This window comes from Ambystoma mexicanum, chromosome 7p, assembly GCF_040938575.1.
Source record: "Ambystoma mexicanum isolate Mex_15411 chromosome 7p, UKY_AmexF1_1, whole genome shotgun sequence".
Taxonomy (NCBI): Eukaryota; Metazoa; Chordata; class Amphibia; order Caudata; family Ambystomatidae; genus Ambystoma; species Ambystoma mexicanum.
This window is the reverse complement of record NC_090939.1, coordinates 606,373,555-606,397,622: the sequence shown is the minus strand read 5'-3', so window position 1 is coordinate 606,397,622 and position 24,068 is coordinate 606,373,555. Positions and strand designations below refer to the sequence as shown.

The following is a 24,068-nucleotide window of genomic DNA, read 5'->3' as shown; positions in this document are numbered from 1 at the left end:
CTGCCAAACCCCACCAAAAGACAGAAGACATCACCACTGAGCCGCGACCTGCTTCAGCGTCAAACCGCGGTGCACCAGCGCACATCTACTACAGCGTCCAACGGCCTGTGCCCGCCCGCCAAAAACTCTACATAGCACTGCAAAGACCACGCGGGCCAGGTCCCGGATAGTAGCCCTCACAGCCTGGCTAAAGCAAAACAGAAAGTGCCGGGGCTGAGGCCCACCTAAGCCATTCGCAACAAGCGGCACGACCCGGGTTAACCCCACCTGATCACCACTAACACCCAGGGAAGGGTAGAAACAGGACATAAAAGCGGACATCAAACAGCAAACCACCCCCAGGATGGGAAAATCTGAGAAATCCCAGAGGAAGCTGACGTTTGAGGCGGGTGCCGTGGTCAAGACCCCCAAACCAAACACCTCACCGGACGCCTGTGAGGCAACACCAGACCAAGACACAGGAGCTGTGCAAGTAATGGATATTAGGGGGATCCTCTTGGAACTGAAAACCAGCATCGGCAGCATAGACACCAAACTAGACAAGCTAGCCACTAAAGTGGATCAGACACAGCATCGCTTAGACAAGCACGGAGACAGATGGACACTACTGAACAGAGAATATCTGATCTAGATGATAATACCCACTCCCTAGCAGCTAAAGTTTCAACACTAGAATCCCAAATGAAGGCCGTAATAGCCAAAAAACGAAGACCTAGAGGGACGCTCCTGCCGCAACAACGTCAGGATCGTCGGGGTAAGAGAACACAACTCTACGCTCAAAATGGAAGACTTCGTTGAGACAGTCTGCAAAAAGTTGTTCGGGGACTCCACGCTGTCAAACATGTTTGTGGTGGAAAGGGCCCACAGAGTATCCACCAGCCGCCCCATCCCCGGTGCGGCCCCCGCCCGATTATAGCCAAACTCCTCAACTTTAAGGACCGCAGCATGATCCTCCGTTTTGCAAGGGAGAAAGGAGCTTTAAACTATGAAGAGGATAACATACAGTTCTTCCCCAACTTCTCCCCGACTGTCCAAGCGCAACGCAAAACCTTCTCAGGAGTGAAACGACGGCTACAAGAAAATCAAATGCTATACTCCATGTTATATCCAGCCAAACTCCGGATTCAACACGATGGAAAGCCCCAATTTTTAGCACACCCGAGGATGCAAACTCCTTCCTGGACAGCCTTGGCTGCCGACAAGCCGCCAATAACCCGCGACCTCCCAGACGAGAAAGGGCGGACAGGGACCCACCATGACACCTTCTTTCAGTGCCACAACGATCTCCTCAGACAACGAAATTGTCCTCCTGGAGGTTCACCAAAGCAGCAATAGAGCATAGGGTGCTCTGGTTCTTGGAAGGACGCTGGCGCCCCAAGCGCAGCCTTAGTTGATGTTTCAAGGGAAAGGGTGGGGAAAACAGACAGGCATGTTGGGGGATGCCTGTGCCGGGGAGGGAAGTTATTTGAAGTTCAGGAAATACTCCAGCAACAGGTCCGCACCCGCCACCTGCCGACAAGCACGCGGCAAGGGCTCGGGGCCAGTGGGAGCCGACCAACGCTCCTCAATCCACCAAACAACGACACAACTCCACAAAGACCAACAGAACACAAACGCAAGATAAACAAGTTGCTAGTCCAACACAATTAAGCTAGCCACGTGGAACATCAGGGGAGGCAACAACGCAGCTAAAACAAGAAATTGTAACCCAATACCTGAAAAGACACAAAGTGGATATTGCGCTGATTCAAGAAACCCACCTCCTCCCTGAGACGGAAAGTCGCTGGGCAAGGGAATGGGGATGCCATAGATACTTTTCGTCATACTCCTCATACGCCAGAGGGGTAGCCATCCTGATAAACAAAACACTGAAATTCAAAGTTCTTGCGACCAGTAAGGACACAGAATGCAGAGCGGTCCTCGTACGGGGATCCTGGAGGGCACAGAAGACATCATTGTAAACTCCTACGGACCGAATTCAGACAAACAACTACGACTGGGTGTTGTCGCAGTTGGCGGGATCAGACTCGGCAACAATCATCTGGGGGGGTGACCTCAACACAGTACTAGATCCCACCAAAGATGAATCCCAAGCAACAGAAACACCGATCTCCAAGGCAGTTCTACAAATTCAGGAAATCTGCAGGGCGTACGGCCTGGAAGGCGCCTGGAGACGACAACACGGTGACACCCGCGACTTCACGGTCCACTCCTGGGTACATAAAAGAAGCTCACGCCTCGATTACTTCCTGGTGTAAAAGAGCTCCCGAACACCAAGGCCCCCGGCCCAGACGGTTTGATCGTTGAGTTCTACAAAACATTTGCACCTCTCCTTGCCCCATACTACTGCAGGTCTTCGAGGAAGCGCTTGAGACAGGATCCCTGCCCCCGACACTCTGCGAGGCCAATATGATACTACTGCATAAAACTGGGAAACCCTCAGAAGAGTGCAGCTCATATAGACCGATCTCACTGATCAATCTTGACAACAAAATCCTAGCAAAAATCCTGGCCACCAGACTATTGCCCCTGATGCCCGCACTGGTACTAGCAGATCAGACGGGATTCATTCCTGGCCAGAACACAACCTACGGTATAAGGCGAATGTTTGGAGTCATTGGACCCAACCCTAAAGCAGTAGCAGCCCTTCTCGACGCGGAAAAGGTCTTCGACTCCATATAGTGGCCCTCCCTCTTCGAGGTCCTGAGACGGGTAGGCCTTGGCAACTACTATATCAAACTGATTGCCCTCCTTTACAACCAACCGCACTCACACATAATCCTAGGCAAATCCAGGTCAGCGCCTATAGATTTACGACGTGGGACCAGACAGGGATGCCCCCTGTCAGCCATCTTATTCGCGCTGGTAATGGAACCCCTCGCCTCAGACCTACAGGCCCGACACATACACAGAGGCCTTTCCTTTGGCCCACATAAATTACTAATATCTCTATACGCAGACGACATCGCCCTCTATATAGGTGATCCCGTAGAGAATCTGAACCCAGTACTTTGTGACATCATTAAATTTGGCACTTTCTCGGGCCTAAGAATCAACCATACCAAGTCAATAATATTTCCACTGACCTCGGCGACTCGAGTATTCCTAGATGACTTCGGCTTTAAATGGGAACACAGTAACGTTAGATATCTGGGTATCCAACTATCCAGATCCCACCAAAACCTCTTCCAAGACAACTATGGGTGTGTAACAGATGTGCTTCAAGTAAAAATGAACAGGTGGAAAACGCTACCACTCACCCTCTGGGGCAGGGTATCGTTGGTTAAAATGGTAATCCTCCCCAAGCTTCTATACCTATTGGGGAACATCCCAATACTAGTGCCTCAAAAATATTTCCAGCAAATTCGTAGCATGGTCCTGGAATTACTCTGGGCGGGCAAACCAGCTAGAATAGCGTACAAAACTGTAATCCAACCAGTGATAAAAGGAGGGATGACGCTCCCCGATCTAGAAAGGTACTACTGGGCAGCACAAGCTCAGTTCCTGGGCCATTGGTACGCCACTGATTTTATTCTGCATCACGTCCAACTAGAAAGCTCTCTCGCATCACCCAATTTGCTGAGAGCGGTCATGCTGTTCCCATCTTCATCTTGTATCCTGGCTTGCAACATTATGTGTTACTACTGACTTCTGCAATTGTATTCACTCTCCACTCTTGCTTCTCCACTCTTTTTGAATGCTTACTCTCTTTTCTCTCCTCCTTTCCCTTCTCCCTTTTCCTATCTCCTCCCCTTACTTTCTTCTATGCACTTACTCTATGAGAATTGTCCCTGGACCTAATATGATAGCAACCTCGTCTGTTTCCTCCACCCTCCCATTACTGTTTTTTTTCCTCCCCTCCACCCCTTCAGCACTATAACAAATGTCGTCAGGCCTAATATGATAGTCGCTTGTTTTGTTCCTCCCCTCCCTTTCTCCACCCCTCTCCTTCACCTTTTTTTTTCCTCCGGCTCTACCAGAAATGTCGTCAGGCTTAGTACGGTTGTCACCTGTCTGTTTCCATTTCCTTCCCACTCTCCCCCTCCCTTCCTTATCTATGTCTTAGCTCTTGCACTATCTGAAATGTCGTCAGGCCGAGTACAATAGTTAATTTCATATCCTTACTGTTCATGGCCTGTAAGAATGTGGTTGTATTTTCCCTTGTTCCCTCCCTTGCCTTGAAGCGCTTTGAAACACATTGTGTATAGGCGCTATATAAATAAACTATCATATATCATATCATCATAGGCGAAACACACACTCCGCATACCACCCTAAATCCAATGCTATCTACCATTGCAATCTGGAAAAAAATAGCGCAGAGGTGCGACATAAAGGTGAGATTCTCCCCCCTTCTTCCCACAAAATGTATTCCCGGTATCCCACTGATCTCGGAGAGGGCCTATCTTAACTGGGCAAATAAGCTACAGCTACAGACAAAAGGCGATTGGTTCTGTGACGAAAATTTCATTACATTACCACAAGCCAAAACCCGCGGGGCCACCACAGCCCTAGACACCTTTATTTATTTCCACCTCAGGCTTTCGCTCCAGACCCTCTTCCCCACCTTTCCAAAACAACCGCCAACATGGCAGCTCCTGCACAGGGTAATCCAATCACAAGGGGAGGCCAGACTTGTGTCAATGATTTACAAAACCCTTCTAGCCGACACGACCCCACAGCCTACAGCTCCTAGGGCAAGATGGGAAAAATCTCTTTGTACGCCAATACCTGATTAGGACTGGGAATACATCCTAATACAAACACGGAAAGTATCATTAAACACACGATACAAACAAATACACCTTAAATACGTACACCAGGCATACCACACCCCCGTCAAACTACACTCCCACCACCCCAGTATCTCGCCATCATGCAGCCGCTGCCACGCCCCACAGGCTGACTTCATGCATCTTGCATGGTCGTGCCCGACCATACACCAATTCTGGGAGATAGTACTGGAAAAGACGGCAGCAATCATAGGCACACCCCTTGAACCTGACCCCAAAATATCACCCCTAGGCTTGACCAAATACCTACCACCCTTGGTGTGTAAGTTATGTGGTTTGTTGCTGATATTGGCTCAGAGGAGGATCGCCATGGCATGGGGTAGAGGAACCCCCCCCAACAATAAGACAATGGGCCTCATTACGAGGTGGGAGGTAAGGGATTACCGGCACCGGTAAGGGCACCAGTGCCGGTAATCCCTTACCTCCCTACTACGAGTTCCCTTTGCAGGTCCTTCCTTAACGCCTGCTTTTAGCAGGTGTTAAGGACAGGACCCGCAAAGGGATTCTAGAGCTAATAACGGTACCGCAATTTGCGGTACCGTTATTAGCGCCTTCCCCATTCCCATTGAGCCCTATAGGGGCTCAAATGGGAATGGGGAATGGCCCTGGTGAATGGGGAATTACCGGTCCCTCCGACCTCGGAATGGACCGGTAATTGCTCCATTCACCAGGGCGGAGTCGGAAGGGTTTTGGAGGCAGCCATGGAGCTAATAGCTCCATGCCTACCGCCAACCTCGTAATGAGGCCCAATGGCTGAACGATAGAACATATTGTCAGGACATGGAATCGAACTTTACCAGACTCCTCCCATTGCATGCCCGACCCCCAGATATTTGGGATCCATATATATCCTACTTAATGTCCACTTCGAACGATAACTCATCCCGAGACTCTTCCCCAGGACCTAGCACCAGCAAAACGGCCCGGCCCGCGGACCGAGACTGCGATGGTATGGAACACTGATCAACGAACACAGCCGAACCACTTTGGGGGCGGGTGGGTGTGGTGGAGGCGGAGCAGACACAAAGGATGCTGGTAATGTAGTTTCCTGTCATGTTGTTGTATGGCCTGTTGGAAATACCAAAAATAAAGTTTTTTTTAAAAAAAAATGGTTCTGAACCGAAAATCGGTGCTGAGAATAGCAGCAAGCACAACTGCCCTAAAAAAGCTAAAGACGGAAGACTTTAAGCTAATCGAGCCGTATCATAGAGAAAATAAGGCTAAAGCTTACCTACACATCAAGGCAACCGCAATTCAAGACTTGGAACGGGAGGCTGGAGGAACATATCGTGAACACGAGGAAATACGACCCCAAATTAGAAGACTAGAGCTGAAGGCCAACTTTGAGGAGACAACAGATAAGAAACATTGTAAATACTCGACTGACACAACTGAGGTATTCCACTCTCGAGATGCTAAAGAAAGGACCAGATCAAGACCTTCCCATTTGAGCAATGACAGGCCATATGGATACCAAAGAAGACAAAGCCTCAGAGAACGCTCTCCACGCCGAACCAGCAACGCCAGCTATAGAAACACCAGACAGGAATCGGCGACAGAGACCTAGTGACACACCCACTGGTGAAAGGAAAGAACCGACGGCAGGAGGACCTTGGAAATGGCTATGGGGAGTCTTCATCCCAAATCGCAAAAGATAGCTATCACAGATGACGGACAATAAACCATATCTTCAAAAGGCACTGACCGTAGCATCATGGAACACCAGAGGCCACGCCCATCTAACGGATCCCAACAGCGAGGTTCTAGGCCAATTCGACATCCTCTGTCTCCAAGAGACATGGCTTCTTGAGAAACCATCAATGGACGGCTTTGAAATTGAGATCTCTTCAGCTGTGAAAGGCCTAATGGGTCGTCCAACATCAGGCTTACTCATCGCAGTCGGAACGGGTCAGGACCTGAAGATCGTCAAGAGGATCACAAGATCTTACGGGGTTCTGGCTGTCCTTATACATTGGAATCCCTAGTCCAACGCCACAGAGTCTTGGTCATCGACACATCTCGCAATAATAACCATCTACTGGAATCCCCAAAAAACGTCGGTTACAGATTTCTGTCAAACAGTGGCTGAAACCATCAACTCCATTGTAATGGAATGGAATACAACACTTATAATCATCTGTGGGGACATGAATTCAAAGTGCGTTCACTCAAAAGACCAACTCGTTCCAACTGTCTTTCCGTCACCAACAGAAAAAAGAGGTCGAGCATGGATGAGTCTGATGACCTCCAGAAACTTTCATAATGCCGCTTGGATCAAGGATTGGCACATGCAGATTCCCACATGGGAAAGGGGAACTTCAACCACCACCCTGGACTACATTTTTGTTTCCAGTGCCATGCTTTCAGAAATCGAAGACTTCCAGGTGGTAAAAACAAATGCAAGCGATCATAACATGCTATCTATGGCATGGTCCTCCAATTCTCACCAAACCAAATGCTACCCAGCCTTAGTCGAGGCCAACACTCAACAAACTCGGCTGCGCTTGACAGCAGCAAGTGTAAGAGCTATAACAAACCAATACGCTGCAGCAGGGGACGCTTCGGCAAGCACCAAGACGATACCAAAGCCAAACTATATTCTGCTTTTGATCAAGTATAAAGCCAAACGGAAAGAGGGCAAGGAACCTGCAGTTAACTTCAACCATGTATATGACAAAACAATAGCAGAAAAAAAAGGGCACTGAGAAAATTAAAACGTAAAGCAAAAGCTGAAAACAACGATCTAGCCTGGGATACGTGGTCCAAAGAACAAAAAATCTACAAATCATGGCTTAGATCCCGCAAAGCTGAACTATATCAAAATGACGCTGAAACAATGCTTAGAACCTTGTCGACTAAAAGATCAGGCGACTTCTGGGCTCTAATCAGCACCTCATGGGGAAACCCGGGAACCAACATGGTAAATTCAGTCACAGAATCGGCATGGGTCAAAGTCTTCACAGATCTCTTCGCAGCCCCGCTGACCACTGAGATATTATACCCTGAGACCAATCTGCTCCCCTGGATTGACCTTTCCTCAAAAGCAGACATAAGCTCAGCCATTTAAAAGCTCAAAACATCAAGATCGCCCGGTACCGATGGGCCCACCAACATTGACCTAAAAAACTACATAAATGAATGGACAGACTTTATCAGTCTCTTGTTCAACCAGTGCAGAGACAGTAGACAGATTCCAGCGTCATGGACCAAAGCAACGGTCATCCTGATTTTCAAAAAAGGAAGCAGGGAAGAGCCGGCAAATTACCGTCCCATAGCGCTCCTGGATATTATAGGAAAATTATTCACAACTCTCCTATTACATCACTTTCAAAGTTGGGCGAAAACGGCCCCTTGCATCGACCACTTCCAGATGGGCTTTAAAAAGAACGTCAGTACCTCTGTGAACATACTCCTTCTAAACAGTCTCAAGGCAAAAATAAAACAGGGATCACCAACTCTCTACGCTGCATTCATAGACCTATCACAGGCGTTTGACAGGTGGACAGAGCGCTCTTATGGAAAAAGTTAAAAGCTTGGAACTGTCTCGAAGAAATTTTAGATCCAATAATAGCGCTCCACACCAAGACATCTCTGTGCGTCCGTCTGAACAGACAAGGTGTACTCTCTAAAGAAATTCCAGCAGAAGGAGGAGTCAAGCAGGGTTGTCCCTTGGCTCCAGCCTTGTTTGTGGCTTTCTTAGGAGACTATAAAGAATCTGAAGTAGCCGTCCACTGCTTTCCCCCGAAAATAGGTAACACCGAGGTATCACAAATCTTATATGCGGACGACATGATACTTCTTGACCAGACGCCGGTAGGTCTTCAACGACAGTTGGACAACCTTGCCAAATATATGACCGCCAACAACCTCACAATAAATAACAGCAAGACCAAAATCATGATCTTCGCCAAAACTCAACATTCTTGCAAAATGGCCAAAACTTGGTCTGTGAACAAAACACAAATCGAAGTTGTCCAAAACTTCAAGTACCTTGGAGTCATCATTTATGGGTCATTGCAAGAGTCCAAAATGCAACAGTACTTATGGGACAAAACGAAAAATCTGTCTTCACAAATGAGGCTGATCGACCGAAAGTTCTGCAAATTTTCGTTGCTGCCAGCTATCGATTTCTACAACGGCAAAATACTACCAGCCTTAACATATGGAATGGAAGCAACAATCACCATGCCGAAATCTATCTGGCCAAAATTGGAAGGATACATCTGGAAAACGGTACTTGGCCTCCCCAACTCAATACCAATATCAGCGGTGAGAAGAGAGCTGGGACTGCTGTCGTTAGAAGCAACTGTCAGTGTGTCCTCAATGTCACTCTACATGAAAACACTGATACGAGATGGCCTCCCGATATTCAACATTATCGATAACGAGCTCAAATTCACCAAATGTCAAGAACTATGCAACTGGGCTGACCAGCAAAAAAATAAATTGGAAAACTTGGCGGGCACTGCAGACGACCTCATAGTCAACCCGCAAAGAGTGATCCAAAAGCTTAAAAACGATGACTGGATTTCCACAGGTGAAAAGGCAGTGGTGATCAAGCTCTTGAAACATTTTCCAATCTTCCACCAACATATAACAAACTAAAAAGCCCTTTGGCTTACTGCACTAAATTCCCGGACCAAAAACTCAGAAAAACCTTCTTAAGAGCTTGGCTTAATCTATTACATACTAGAGAGATCCTAGCGATAAGAAGTCAAGCCAATCACACAACCTGCAGACTGCGCAAAATCCTGGACAACCAAGAAACAGTCCGCCATCTGTTGTTAAACTGTCCAACTTTAAACGCAGAGCGCACAGCCTTCTTGGCCCCTCTGTGGGCCAACTCAGCTCTTGTGGAAGAAGACACATGGTGGTGCCGCCTGATTTCAGGTGAAAAAGCTAGATGGTCAGTGGCTACAGCTAAGCTAATGGAAGCAACATTCGCAAAGATAAATGCCATCGAAACCGCTTCACAACAGCCTACAAGTCAATGCTAAAGTCAAAGATTAAGGCTTGTTCCTCCAGACTTTTTTTTTTTCCCGCCAAGAAAAAAACTCTCTTCTCATTGTCAGCAATTTTACGACGACTCTCGGCAGCTCGTAAGCACTCAGTTGAATAGGTAAATACGTGATTCATCTGTTTACTTGAACATTGGTTTCAATTTGGCTTCTTCTTCTTGTAAAAATCAATTTTCTTTGATTGTACAAAAGTAAATAAAAATAAAATAATATACAGTCTCTTGAATGCCCTAATGGATCTCCCTGCCCAAACTGATCTAAACCTGGATAGGACACACAGGGTCTATTCATCTATTCAGCAGTGCACAAACCCATTACCGGATGTCCTGACCAGCCTTCACTTCTTGCATTAGAAGGAGAAGATACTCAGGGTGGGGGGAAGCACAGGATCCATCAAATTCCGTGAGGCAGAACTATCCTCACGCACCCTGTCAACAGACACACACTTGGCATGGTAACCAATTGGCTGAGAGAGCATAAAGTACGCTACAGATGGCCTTTCCTTGCAAGTTACTCTTTGAGTATTGTGAGAAACCTGACAGTGTTCTCCTACCTACTCCCCTGGGATCCTCTAGTCAGGTGGCCAGGGAAGTGCCATCGTTTTTGGATCCCGACCCTGGGAGTGGACAAGCCAGGGATGATTCATGGACTTGAAGGCGTTGTTCAGGTAAGTAACAGTTTTGTTGAAGTTAATACAAAGCAAGTTTAATTTAGCAGCGATGTCATCATTTTTTAAAATAACTTGTGTCAGTAACGTCTCCAAGATAGAAAACAAGGCAGCAGAGGAGCTGCTCTCATTAAGATTTTGGGATATAGAGCTCTGCTCCTCTGAGATTATGCCAGGATGGGGGAGCGTAATGTTCATGAGGAGCTCTGGAAAAGATTGTGTCAGCAGTGATCTCCTCATAGAACTATTAGCTAATTCTGCCCTCACAGGGGAAATTGTGTGTTCGCAAAGAGTGTCAGTAGTAAACAAATCTTGTGTGTTCGCTGGTGGTAAGCACATATCTGACCTGCCAACAGCGACTCATTGGTGACCAGGCTCAATTAAAAACATGTAGTTGATACAACCAACAGTGGAGAGCTTGCGTTGCCTACCAAAGGACGGTGTGGGAGTTATTAGCGCCTTAACAACAGTCTCAATCATTTTGGATCCAAGACATGGTATAGAAGCAATGAGTTCCTCAGCTAAGTCGTTGCAGAGATCCACCACCACCTCCTGTGTAGAAATGCCCTTGATCAGATAGAAATCAGTAATTTCTGTGTCTGTTTTATTATTCCTCACAGTGTTAACATTGAGGACAGGCTCAAAGGGAGCGTCTCTGGCTTTGTATGTTTTTATCAGCCACTTCTATAGGCGGAGATTCCATTTCAACAAGAAGCGGTGGGCCATTCATTAATGAGGCATTGGGCAAGCTTGTCAATGACGCCATAACAACCTCCCGCTTGCCCTCAACAGTTCATTGTACAGCGAGTTTGGGGGAGACTGCAAATGTTCACCCATATAAGAGGGTGTAGGAGGGTAAACCATTTGAGTGCGCCTGGGCCGTTCCACTTATGGTGCGGCGAGCTGCCCCACTTGCGTCCGGTGCCCGGGATCGAACCGAACGAGCAGCTAATTGAAGGACCAAACCTCAGAGACCAAAGCCTTTTCTAGATAACCCTGAACATTAAGGAACGAAATACGATATATATCAAGCAACCTCAGGGAGGTTACGGTTTGGAGACCGATCACAAATTGAGCTATAGAGATAAGACAGCACATACCAAACTGGTAACAACCCCTGAACACAAATGCCTTGAAAACGACCTAGTGGCACTAACATCAATCACGTGTTCACCCATAAAGCCTTGTCTGCCCGCCACCGCATGTTTTGCCACTCGCACAGTGGCAGCAGTGGGTGCCCTGCGTTTCGGCGTAGCTGTGTTATTAACAGTAATAATTGAAAGGAAGCCTTGTTGAACTCTACCCCCTTCCCATGCCTGTGTTCAGAATCACAGGACACTGTTTGGGTAAAAGACTCTTATGAAGGGGGAAAAAGGTAGTATATTTTTTCACAGGCATGCTCCAAAAACCATGAGCACAACAGAATTTAAACGGGTCCAAAGTTTTTGGATTGCAATCATTACTGAGCAGTAATTGTGCAAATGGGAGGGGCTCCTGTGGGAAAAATATGAATCACTGTGGAAAGCAATAGAGCGTACTGCTTACGGTCTCCCCAGGGGCTGCTTACCGCCAAGTCATCAGGTGCCGCTTCCCACAGACTGCTGACTGCCCACCCATACACATCTGCTCACTCCTCTCGCATTCACGAACTCCACAGTTTTTAAGGAAGAGGCATATCTTTCTGCTTCCATTAGCAGACTCCCCCTCCTGGTAACAGCACAATCCTTGACATTCAAACAGAGCCGGCTGCCCAAGCCAGACATGAATATGGAAAGTTGGTTAACACTCCTATTCAGATGCATCGCAGGTGTGTTCAACTTTTGAATATTACTGTCAAGCAAATAGGTTCTTTGCCTTATGGAGAACCTGTTTTTGTGTTGCTTTTAGGGGGGACTCAAATACTGGGGGTTAGTATTCCACTCTTCGGAAACACATATAGGTTAAAGTAAGAACATTTGATCCTTATAATGCAATGTGTTCCCTGCATATGACATAAATCCACATTTATGTATGTATTGAGGGGGTCTAGGTCAGGGAGGTTCCACAAATTACTCATTGATGAGATATTCTTCGGAGAGTTGCACATCCTCAGCCGTCTTCGGAATTGTAGGAGAGAGGGAAACAGTCTGATGTTAGGTGGAATGTTGTTCCACATTCTTGGTGTATAGTTGGAGATGGCTTGTAGCCTCTTCCTTTTCTTTATTGCACTTTTTGGTTTACAGCTTACCAATTTCCAGGCTTCTAGTGTTTTGTTGCATTGGCCTCCACAGGTGATGAGTTTGTCAGCAAGGGCACTGGTGGTTATTGCCTTTTCAGCGATGCAGGCGGTCTTGAAGGTGATCCAGAGATTAATGGTAGCCAGGGTAGTTCCTGCACGATGGGATGATATGGTCATATTCTCTCAGCCCCTTGATGATACTGGAAGCCACAGTGATGTAAGGGGTCACCATGGAGGCAGGAGACAACTAGTCTTTGGACGGTGGTACTGAAGTCTACTTTAGGAAGGTCGGACATGCTCATTTTATTCTTCATCGTGATGCAAGTCCTGAATGAGAGATTTTCATGTGATGTAGAATCCTAGTGATTTGTTGTGGTTGGTGAAATAGGGGTGGGGAGCCATTGTGTTTCAGGTCGAGCTTGGAGGATTTCTAAATGCATTTGCTGTGTAGGGTATACAATTCCAAAAACACTCTCATGAAGCAGGTTGCCGAGTTTCACCACATACTGTGCTCTTTCCTTCATCAGGTTCTTGGATACCAAAGGTAGCCATGATGGGTCTCCTGCTGGTGCTGGGTGAGCATTTGAACTGGAAGTATGATGCTAATCTTGTGAGAGAGGTCTTGAAGGTCCCATTTAGAGAAGGCTTTCTGTTCTGCACTGTGCTGGTGGGGGCCTGGGCTGTCAGACCATCAAGAGCTGATGTCCTTGCTAATCAAAGATTCTCATTAAGAATGTGAATTTTCTTTGCCGCCATAATAGATTTACTGAGGTAGCCAGTGAGATATCCCAAAACCTATAAATGGGTTTGCAGATTGTACCGACAACCCCAGATCTGTCTCATTCATTGTTTGTGGACATTTTTAGATGCTTTTGGGCACGTGTAAAAGAAACCAATAGACGTATCGTCACCAAACTAACAAAGAATCGCAAGTCAGACCGGAAACCCACTCCTCAGAAACATTTTGCATGTGACCATTCAGAGGTTGATGTTGTAGTTGAGAGCAACATTTTGTCTGTGTAAAATTAATGAGAAAACATAAGTTTAGGGACCCCATATTGTTACAGCCCAAGGTCTAAATCCAGTTGTGGTGACTTGACACGTCGAGACGCAATTTGGTCTTTCTGACAATGTACCCCTCAAGAGTACAAAAGGACAGATTGAGTTGAATATTGCCCGAAAATGCTTGTACACCCTGGTACTCAGACAGCTGGCTGCAAGAAAAAGTAACCAAGCATTAACATTTGGCTAGAGGTACTGTTATCTCAAAACAAGATGAAGAACAGATACTCGGAAGCAAGAAACTCAAAATGGGACTGAATACTTCTGAACTAGATGGGTGAGTACCCTAAAACAAGAAATGCAACAATTACCGGAAGGATAGTAGTGGAAGGGAACAAAGCATGAACCAAAGTGTATTTGCTTACCAATTTAGTGGACATGTGACAAACAGCAGTTGAATTCTGATGAATGAGGCGGTAGTCCTGGAAACCCAATGTCCTGTTTCCTATTCCCGCCGGCACGAGGACGCCTAAAGAGTCATTTGATCCTTGCGCCGTTGCGCTGATGTTCTTTGATCCTTGCACCGATGCGCGACAGTTCTTTATGTTCCTTAAAAGTCTTTAAGCAGAAAAACGGAGGATGAAGAAATGACTGTAGCTGGAATAATCCGAATGGCTTTGGCAAGCGGGGTAAGACGTGAAGAGGACCAAGCAGTCCGTGAGTGTTCCAAGGAAAGTAGTTAACGGGTAAGACTTGAAGAATGATGCAAATGCAGTCCGTGGCCGTTCCGGGTCTGTAATGAGCAGGTAAGACTTGTGGGAAGAGACGATACAGTCCGTGGACGTTCCGTGTCTAGTAATAAGCAGGTAAGACTTGTGGGAAGAGGCGATGCAGTCCGTGGATGTTCCGGGTCTAACAATGGGCAGGTAAGACAAAGGCAATAGACAAGAACCATGCAAGAAGTCACTTAGAAAAACAAGGAGTCGAGGAACCAGGAGACAGAGTAACAAGATGCGTAGTTTAAGAGTTTTTGCAAATTCAGAAGCACCACTATGCACAGGGGCAGGGCTTAAATGCTTTTCAGGTGACCGCACACACAGCGTGGCGTCGTAGGCCTGACAGCCTACGCAAATGCAAGGGGCGCCAGCGTCTCCACAGCAACCCATAACGTTTCCTGAAAGGGAGCATGTAAACAAAGGAACCATGATTCTGAGGAGTTACAGAGCGTCCCGCTTTGGAGTGAGAACCGTTCACTCTATTGTGTATTCTGGAATGTTTGCATTTACGCGGAACTTCTTTATGATCATATGCAGAACCATCGAGTGGAACCCTGACACATATATACCCTGCTCCCTCGATGAAGCCTCATGAAACTTTCCCAAAACTTCACTGTGGTCTATTTTTTTGTGTTTCATGACAATTCCTTGAATTGTATCAAAGTTATAAGCCTTCAAGGAAATACATTCTTGTGGGGAGACATATACAAATGCAGTAGCACCTGAAATAACCAGTGTTTGATAAATGAATTTGTTTGCATAAGTAAACCTGGAGTGAACATCAAATTGACCAAGTCACATAAGACATCTATTAGACAAACCAAATGGACTAAGGATTTAATTGCATAATTCTATATCCTGGCATATTTCCGAAAATGTTACAGTAGGGAAAGAACTGTAATGAATTAGGAAATTCTAATGGATTCAGCATGGTAATTAAGAAAGGTGCCCAATATGAGGATTCTGAAGTGTGCAGTCTAAACCTCATGTGCCCCATTGAAGCAAGATCTGAAATCCATGTTAACCAAAGACTCACATTAGGACAGTGAATTTCCTTTGACATCATTGATAGTGAATTTTATAATCCCAATTTTTGAGAACAACCAAACCTTTTGAGAAAAGAAAGATTGTTTATTAAGACTATTGTGACGTTGAACTGTATTTCCTTTCCCAAGATCCAATGTGTGGTATTTCATACCACAATCTGCATTCTTGATTGCTCTCTCCGACTTTCTGTGCACCTCCATATCATCATCACATAGGTGATGTTTATTTCGTTTTCTCTCTGGTGTCTAGTAGACCCATGGTATTGCTCATTAAATCATATAAACCATGTATAGGTTCTTATATGCAGCTTTAAAAAATACCCCATCTTTGCATTTACCATGAACATGTGCCACAACATTTTCAGTTACCCTATTTTTTAATGTGTACTCATTTTCATTTTATTTGAGATATACCGGTTTTATTTTATACATTTGTGGGAATTTCTTTTTATTTGTTAAATTAATTATGTTGGGCTAATATTGCACTTTTATTTTTATAATGCAACTATTTGATAATACACTGTACTATTTTCCACATCTGTCATACAAACAATTACATTCTTTAACAGATTGACAGGCCAACTGTGAGTTACATTTAAAAACCAAATTTGGGTAAGGTAAACCTTCCTTTATGCTTCTTCCCCCTTCAGGCAAAATAACCCCTATTTGGAACATGCAGCAATTTCTGAGAATTGGCCCTCTCACTAATTTTTCTTGTCAAGCGTTTTATTTCGTTCAATCCATTGTTGAATTTCTTTTCTAGGAACAAGAGCCACCGCGAGATGAGGATTCTGACTTTATTCTTAATGATGGCGACCTAACCTTGACCTACGGAGACACGGCCATAACCGCGAATGGATCTTCTGGCCCACACACAGCCACAACAAGCATGGATGGCAGAAGAAAAACAAACAGCTCTGAAGAAGCCTTGGAGCGTGAGTTAGGAATGAGCGACAATGAAATCACCAACAGGGGCACCAGGCTAGTGTTTCCTTTGGAGGACAATTAGTGAAGTGGGAAACAGAGGCATAGAAGGCTCATTGAAGGAAGGAGGTCTGAAGAACTTCAGATCCCGGTGTGCTTGGGTTGTTCAGGTGGATGAGCTGAACTAACAATCAAGGAGTGGCTTTGCGGAGACCTGAACATATCTAACTGTCGTGTGGATTCATTTCAAGATGTTGACCACAGAGGTTCAGAAAATGTCTACCTGTTTGACCTAACACAGAGTTAGACAGTGAACCAGCATACTCCACTTCACACACACAGTGGCACACATTAAAAAACTATTTACTGAGTCAAAGATATGTTGGCATTATGCAATGATCTGTTAAGTTATTAGGCAAAAGCAGTTTTCTGTGATATGTGTTTGTAAATATGATATCCAGTGCAGTTAATGCATTGTACTATATGCATAAGGGGCAACGGAAACTGTGTGAGTGTTCATAAGCCTACAAATGCATGCACTGTATGAATGTTCTGCAAAACAGTCATTTAAATTACTGCTCTTCATTCAGATTAGGAGTCAATAGGCTAATTGCATGAATGCAAACTTTATTTTGGATATTTCAGGAGCTCTTTTTTCTGTTGGTTTTATGGCACGCTAGCTGCATTTTTTATTTTTAGGTCAAATCTGGGAAGGAGGCAATGCACTGGCACCCCTTCTTTCATTTTTCAATCACATGGAGAACACATTTACTAGAGAATAAAATCACAAAGTGGAAGCAGAACCCATACACACATTTTCCTTACAGCTACTGTTAATTTATTTCACAACAAATCTAAACATATTTCCTGCTATGCCTTACCAAACCCTTCCAACTGTTTCCTAATTTGAGAAGCTGCTTTAAGCAGTGATTGTCATAAACCAGACCTTACCATCATTGTGTAGGTTTTTGCCAATAAAGTATTGAAGTAAGTGTTCAGACAAATATCTTTCTGAATGCTGTGATGGAATAATTAACCATTATTAGGGTGTAACACATTACAAGATGCACACACACAGTATGATCTTTCCTAATTTATCAATGACTGTGCTGTGTAGCACATTATAATTACAGCTCTACTCTAACTAAACAGTCTTACAATGAAACTATAGAGCATGAGTTTCACACACACACACGTCCACACACACACACACATTTTCTCAGAGATGTTGCCTTTTTATTTCCCCCCAACTATGTTGGTTTAAACAAGCTTTATTTTCCTCTTCAACAACTAAAACTCGAGAGTTTTGACCAGTGTTATCCAGCAAGCCCTTCTGTTCTGAAAATGTATGCATATTTAAGGTATTACCATATGAAATATAAAGCATTTCCCTACATTGTGAAATCATTTTAAGCATGCATCTAATAATATAGGATGCAAAGTGTACAAGACCACAAAGTCATGTTGGAGCAATAAAAGACCAGGTTGTACTCAGAATATTTCAGATATGTAGTTCCTATGTTCCAAAGATTCATCCAATATTCGTCATCCATAATGATTTGTAAGTACTTTAAATTGAATAATTATGATGGATAGTTGACCAGAGGTATAGTTTTTGATACACACCTTTTTCAACACTCCCATATCTGCTGTATCGAAACCGCACTTAAAGTGGCCAATGACATTTTTAATAGATCTAAAGCAAGTACTGTATCATTTTCATCTTACTCGTATAACTTTAAACCAAAATATTCGAGCTCCCATAACACCTCATAATCGGGGCCATTTTACAAGTGCCCAAGTAGAAACCTAATTGGAAATTAATGATGAAGAGTGCACTGTGTCATTATCTCTAATTGCCTTTTTCATTCATGTGTTTCCAATTGAGCATAGTATATGTTCATTTCTGCCAGTGGTTAACACCTCTGAAGCAAGCCCTTGTGAAGACCGCTGGACATTACATAATGTATCTTTCTGTACACGGTTTCACTCTAGCCATTACTGATAAAGTAATAGATTGCTAAACACTCAGGCAACCACAGTAATTTGAGCTATACCAGCAAGGTGTTTGCAATATATCACCAATCAAACATTTAGTGACAACCACACCTAAATATTTAATTTATCGGTTCTGTGGATAGCTATATTTACTAATTTAATGAAAGTATGGATGTACTATTTGCATTCATTACATTCACTACGTTGTATCTGTATGTACTTTGAAATCAGAGTTATTTCCAACTATACCAATATTTGCTGAGCTAACAAGAACATTTTACACTCTATTCCCATATATATCAGTTCTTTAAAATGTTCTGAGTCCTTCCACTATGGCTTTGTTGCCATATTGAATATAAGGTGGGCAGGTTGACATACTTATATAGTTCCTGCCTATTTAGTCTTCCGAAATGAAAAAGTAGTATTCCTATTTGTGAGTATTAAATAAGAACTGTATCATGTTAATGGGTTTCTGACTCACCTCTCAGTTATCCAAAAGTACCTATTTGAGTTATATGCTCCACTAATTGAAGGCACAGACGTAGATGGCTTTTAAACTGAATCTATTGAACCCTTTGAAATTAAATGGGTTATTTGTTGGAATGATAAGTTCCTACTCACAGGTATTTGTATACAAAAGAATGATCTGTGACTACTAAATGTTATTAAACACACTTACAGTAACCTCCAACTTTGGTGTCTCCATTCTCTCAGCACAATGGTGATATATTTGCTTCTTTTGTGACACTTCATGTGTGCATTGGGTATAACAAGCTCACACAATGTATTTTATTAATCTGTTTTCAAAGGTAATTGCAATATTTTGGCAACAAGAAAGTTCTTATCAGTATCATCCATTTAACAATTTCTGTTCCTAATAATAACTGACATATCAATGCCGCCTGGAGCCAATACGTAGTCTTACAGATCACAAGATAGTGTTTCCATGTTGATATGTATTTCCAATGAAAGAGATGACTAGAGCTTTGTTCAAGATCAAATTTCACTCATTCACATTCCAAATATAAAATTGACTGTAGGTAAGAGTTGTTCTGTGTTGGTTCATAACAATATGTTGGGCCTCATTACGACCCTGGCGGTAGCCGTGCTGGGAAAAAAACAGCATGGCTGCTGCCAGGTTCAGTTTTGTTCCACCGCCTAGCAATGGGAAATTACCAGGGAATTAATTTTAAAATGACTCCCCATTCCCCCTAGAGTCCCATTGGACTCAATGGGAATGGGGAGGACAGAAGCACCGGCACTGTGTTGAACAGTGCCGGTGCTTCCGTCAAGTCTGCGGGCGGGTGCCGTCCCGCCCGCCAGGTCAGACCTGGTGGCGGGACAGCACCCGCCCGCAGAACTCAGAGTGTTCCGGTCCCAGCACCGTTGGTACCGGACCGGCATACTCATAATGAAGCCTGTTGTGTTCTTATTTAATGCATGTAGGCAGTTTACAAGATATGGTACAAAACAGAAACAGGTTGTTTCCTTGACTTAGTGAATACAGATGTCAATGAGTACTAGTTCAATTCTAATAATGTTCCTTCTGGAAATGCACATTATCCTTCATGGAGCTGTTTGGGTCATTACACAGATTGTGTATGCTTTGAAAGAGTTGTTACAAAATCAGTCTTAAAGTCAGCACCCTTAATCAGAAAATGCAGCAACAAGCTACTCCCATTCGGATAGATAGTCTTTATATCACGTTGCACATTTGAAAGTAATTTTAAGCATCTTCACAGGGCACTTCTAACTAGACAGAGTGCAGAGTTTGCTTATTGCAGTGCGAGCTCAGCTTTAGGATGGTTCTTTGTAATAATAGCCTGCTAAAATACAACCCAAACGTCAGGAAAAGAAAAACCCAAGTGAACCTTTGTTAATATAAAGGTTGAAAACAAATCATTTTAAAATGAAGAATGTAAAAGTAACAAAATGGTTCCTATTTTAATTTTTTTTAAATGGTCATATCGTATTTTTTTTTTTTACATGTGATAATCTTTTGTTTAATCCTAGTCAATCTGGGGATCTCCTTCTTTATTGGGACCACCTTCTTGTACTTGTTCCTATTTGCTATAGTGATGAAATTCCTTCGAAAAATAAAAAGCCTGTCATATCACCCAGCATAATTCGTACCCTGCACAATTTCATTTTTAGCTGATTTTCTTTAAATTAATTTGGGGTTTATGGTGTTATTTGTACTATTCACACTTTAGGGTACATCTACAACAAACTTCAATAAAAGCAATCTTTATCCTGGCTCTTCTTTCTGACTCGGAAACCTTTCTCAGTGAAAATTCGGATGTTTGTGCCTTTTCTGATATTTCCTAAATGTTGTTCAACCCTTGAAAATGCTACATTTTAGAAATGTTTGTAAGATTCTGTAAGCTAGTATTCACCAGAAGACCCTTTGTGCTAGGGTATGTAGCTTTACCCCAGAGAAATCTGCTTCAGACCTTTGTTTATTTACTGTGAAACTTAATTGTGAAAAAATAAAAATGTTTATGTAGCTGTGCAATCAGGACCTCTGCAGATTGCCTGTCTTTGTGTTGGTTCTTTTCATAGCTGTTCTGCTGTCATTCCCCAAATAAGAGCACAACTAGGGCAGAGGAAACCACTGTACCATAACTGAGATGTTTTAAACTGCATATTTCTGTGAATTGTTATTTAAACAGCAAGAGGAATTTGTATATGAATGAAGCTTATAGATGATCGATACATTGTTTGTTGTTAGTTTAATGCCATTTTTACAGAGGAAATTAATACTTCAATTGCAGGGTGCTATATGAATGCTGCTAAAATATTGCTGAGCTAACTGAAATGATCTGAAACCGACCTTACATAACTGTCAGAAATATAAAAACCTGTGATTGTTTTTGGAAAGTATGACTTGGGGGATAGATAATGGCTTTGGTCAGTGTAAGTGAATTCAGTTTTCACCGGTAGCCCAGTTATTATATATGTTCATCTACTCTCCAACACCCAATCCAAGTTCATGTGAACCTCTTACCGCTTGCTATAAAACCGAATGGTCAATTTTAATGAAAGTACTGTTTGCTTTTTATTTAATATATTCCGTTTTTTTGCATCTGGATGTTGAAGTGAGCTCTAAGCAAGAGTCCATTTAATTGTATTTCGTTGATCAGCAAATGAATGATGAGGAGTTGTTTTATAGACTGCAATAAATGAATTTTGACAAACTATGGATTCCATTTCAAAATGTTGAAATCTATTCATTATCATTGTAACACTGCCTTACGTATGCTTGAGCAGCTGCATGGCCTTGCCAACTATTAGCTGTCTGGTGTATGATTCTCACTATGGGCTAGGGTCGTAACGTGTGTTAAGTAACATGCAAAATGATGGATTTTAACCTCGTTTCTGGGGCATGGAATTGTAAGGTAACTTGAACTTATCCGAATTCTAGTGCTACTCGCTTTTGCTCTCCCTACTTACATTTGGATGCAGCAGGAGCATGGTAGTGCTCTGGGTGATGGCCAAATCACTCAAGTCAGCTCAACTGAAATCACAGCAAGTAAGCGCAGTAGCACACTTTTGTGTGGAAATTTCACATAAATGTTAATGTATAGTCATGAGTTTCATGTCCTCTTAACATTTGGTTGTTCACAGAAATTGTCATTGCTTCTTTATCCAGTCTTGCTTCCTCCAGAAGAGTCCATGTGACAGTTTCTTCATTTCTATTTGTATTTTATTTGTGTTTTATAAAGCACCTTAATCCAAAGCGCTGAACATTTTAAAACAGAATATGGTACAATAAAAATGGTTAAACAGTTAAACAATCAAATCCAGATAGCAATCATTCAGGGATGTTGACGAAGGTGGGTTTTCAAGGAAGCACGAAAGAGAGAGTAAACAGTGATAGATCAAAGTGAGAGTGGAAGAGCATTCCAGTTGAGGGGAGCAAGAAGCTGAAAATATCGGAAGCAAGACTGGGCACATGGAGGGCAAGCAACCACAAGTCCAAAGAGAGAGGAAGACCGAAGAGAACAGGCCGGGGTGTAGAAAGATAAAAGCACAGCAAGGTAGTTAGGCACAAGTCCATAGAGGGATTTAAAGACGAGGCAAAGAAAGTGAAATTTGACTTAAGAATGGAAGGGAAGCCAACCAAGTGTAGCAAGAGAGGAGGAAATAGTGTCTCGATAGCGAAGAAGACAAAGGAAACGAATAGAAGAGTTAAAGACTGACTTTAGTGGGGCAAGAGGAGAGCTTGGAAGACCAAAGAAAGTAGTAGAGCAGTAGAAGAGTCAAGAGAAGATCAGTGAGGAAATTAGAAATTTAGATGCCTGGAAAGTGAGGAAGGGGCAAGCTTTAGAGATATTATGAAGGTGGAAATGGCATGAATAGGAGGTGAGAGAAATGTGGTGAGAGAAGGAAAGATTGGAATCAAAGTGAAGAGCAAGATTACGAGCAGTAGTAGAAATTGCAAGATTAGAGGGAGGGAAGGATATGAGTGGTGGTGGAGGATGGAGGGGAAGAGTTTTGGCAGGGAAGAACAGAACCTCCATCTTCCCTGCATCAAGAGTTAGAAAGTGAGAAGACATCCAAGATTTAATAGCAGTAAGACAGGCTGTGAGGGTGTGGTGAATTTCGGGAGTAATGGAAGAGAAAGATGGAAATAGTTGAGTATCGTCTGCGCAGAAGTGATGGGAAAGACCAAAGGAAGAGATAATAGCCCAGAGTTGTGAAGTGTGCAATGAAACAAGGAAGAGGCGTAGGACTGACCCTTGGGATACGCCATGGTTAGAGGAAAAGATGTAAAGGTTTTGCCTGCCCATGAGACAGAGAAAGTCTGATTAGAAAGATAAGAGCTAAACCCATATAGAACAGGACCCTTAAAGCCATATATATATTCATAAATGAATAGCATTGAAAAAAGAAATCTATTTGTCATGGTTGAAAAATATTGCTGCCCAATTCTTTAGAGGAATATTACATTAATGCTGGTTAATCTTATAGGTAACAGTGCAGGCAATGGTCAACCTTATGCAGCAAATCTTTGTTGGAGATATTTTATGTACCAAGCTGTCGACAAAGGATGTCCCAATATTGTGTCTGCTCAATATTATTGATAAACTGTTTGCTCAAAAAGTATTATGCGGTTTGTGCCAGCTTTATGCTTCAAATAATCACTTCATAAGGATGATGTAAACTCTTTAATTCAATTGTAGTTTGCTTTTTTGTTATTCCATTCTAAATAAATTATGATTTCAATATTGGTTTTCCCACATTATTGTCAATGCAATCCAAATTAGGTTTCATAGGTTGTATCACATATATTCCATTTGGAAAGCTGTTTAGTTGTATCTAATTCTTTCAGTTTGAGAGCTGATTCAAATCTTAACTTATATTCTCATTGCATACAAATATGGTGCATATCTTCAAGTGGTAATAGTCTTATCATCAATAGTCTTATCCTCAACACGTGTTTACCACTGTGCCTCCAGTAGGTCATCAAGAGGTTTATAATAGTATCTATTTTTAAGTGTCTAAAAGAAAAAAAGGATAAAGAAATTAACTTAAATATTTTATTTTTAGAGGACACTTTTTTGTGTGTGTATTGTTCATAGTCATAGTGATTATATATAAAGCATTGTATGTATATATATAT

At 43.2% G+C, this 24,068-nt stretch overlaps 1 protein-coding gene across 1 annotated transcript in view; it reads left to right on the top strand.

Annotated features, from left to right (window-relative positions):
- The window catches only part of SLC9A7 (solute carrier family 9 member A7), an 889,600-nt gene extending 867,960 nt beyond the window's left edge, over positions 1–21,640 (top strand). The window contains exon 16 of the mRNA XM_069636615.1: positions 16,284–21,640. Coding sequence (XP_069492716.1) covers positions 16,284–16,529 — 246 coding nt within the window. The 3' untranslated portion in view covers positions 16,530–21,640. The remainder of the gene's footprint in view (positions 1–16,283) is intronic.
- Positions 21,641–24,068: the final 2,428 nt, after the last annotated feature.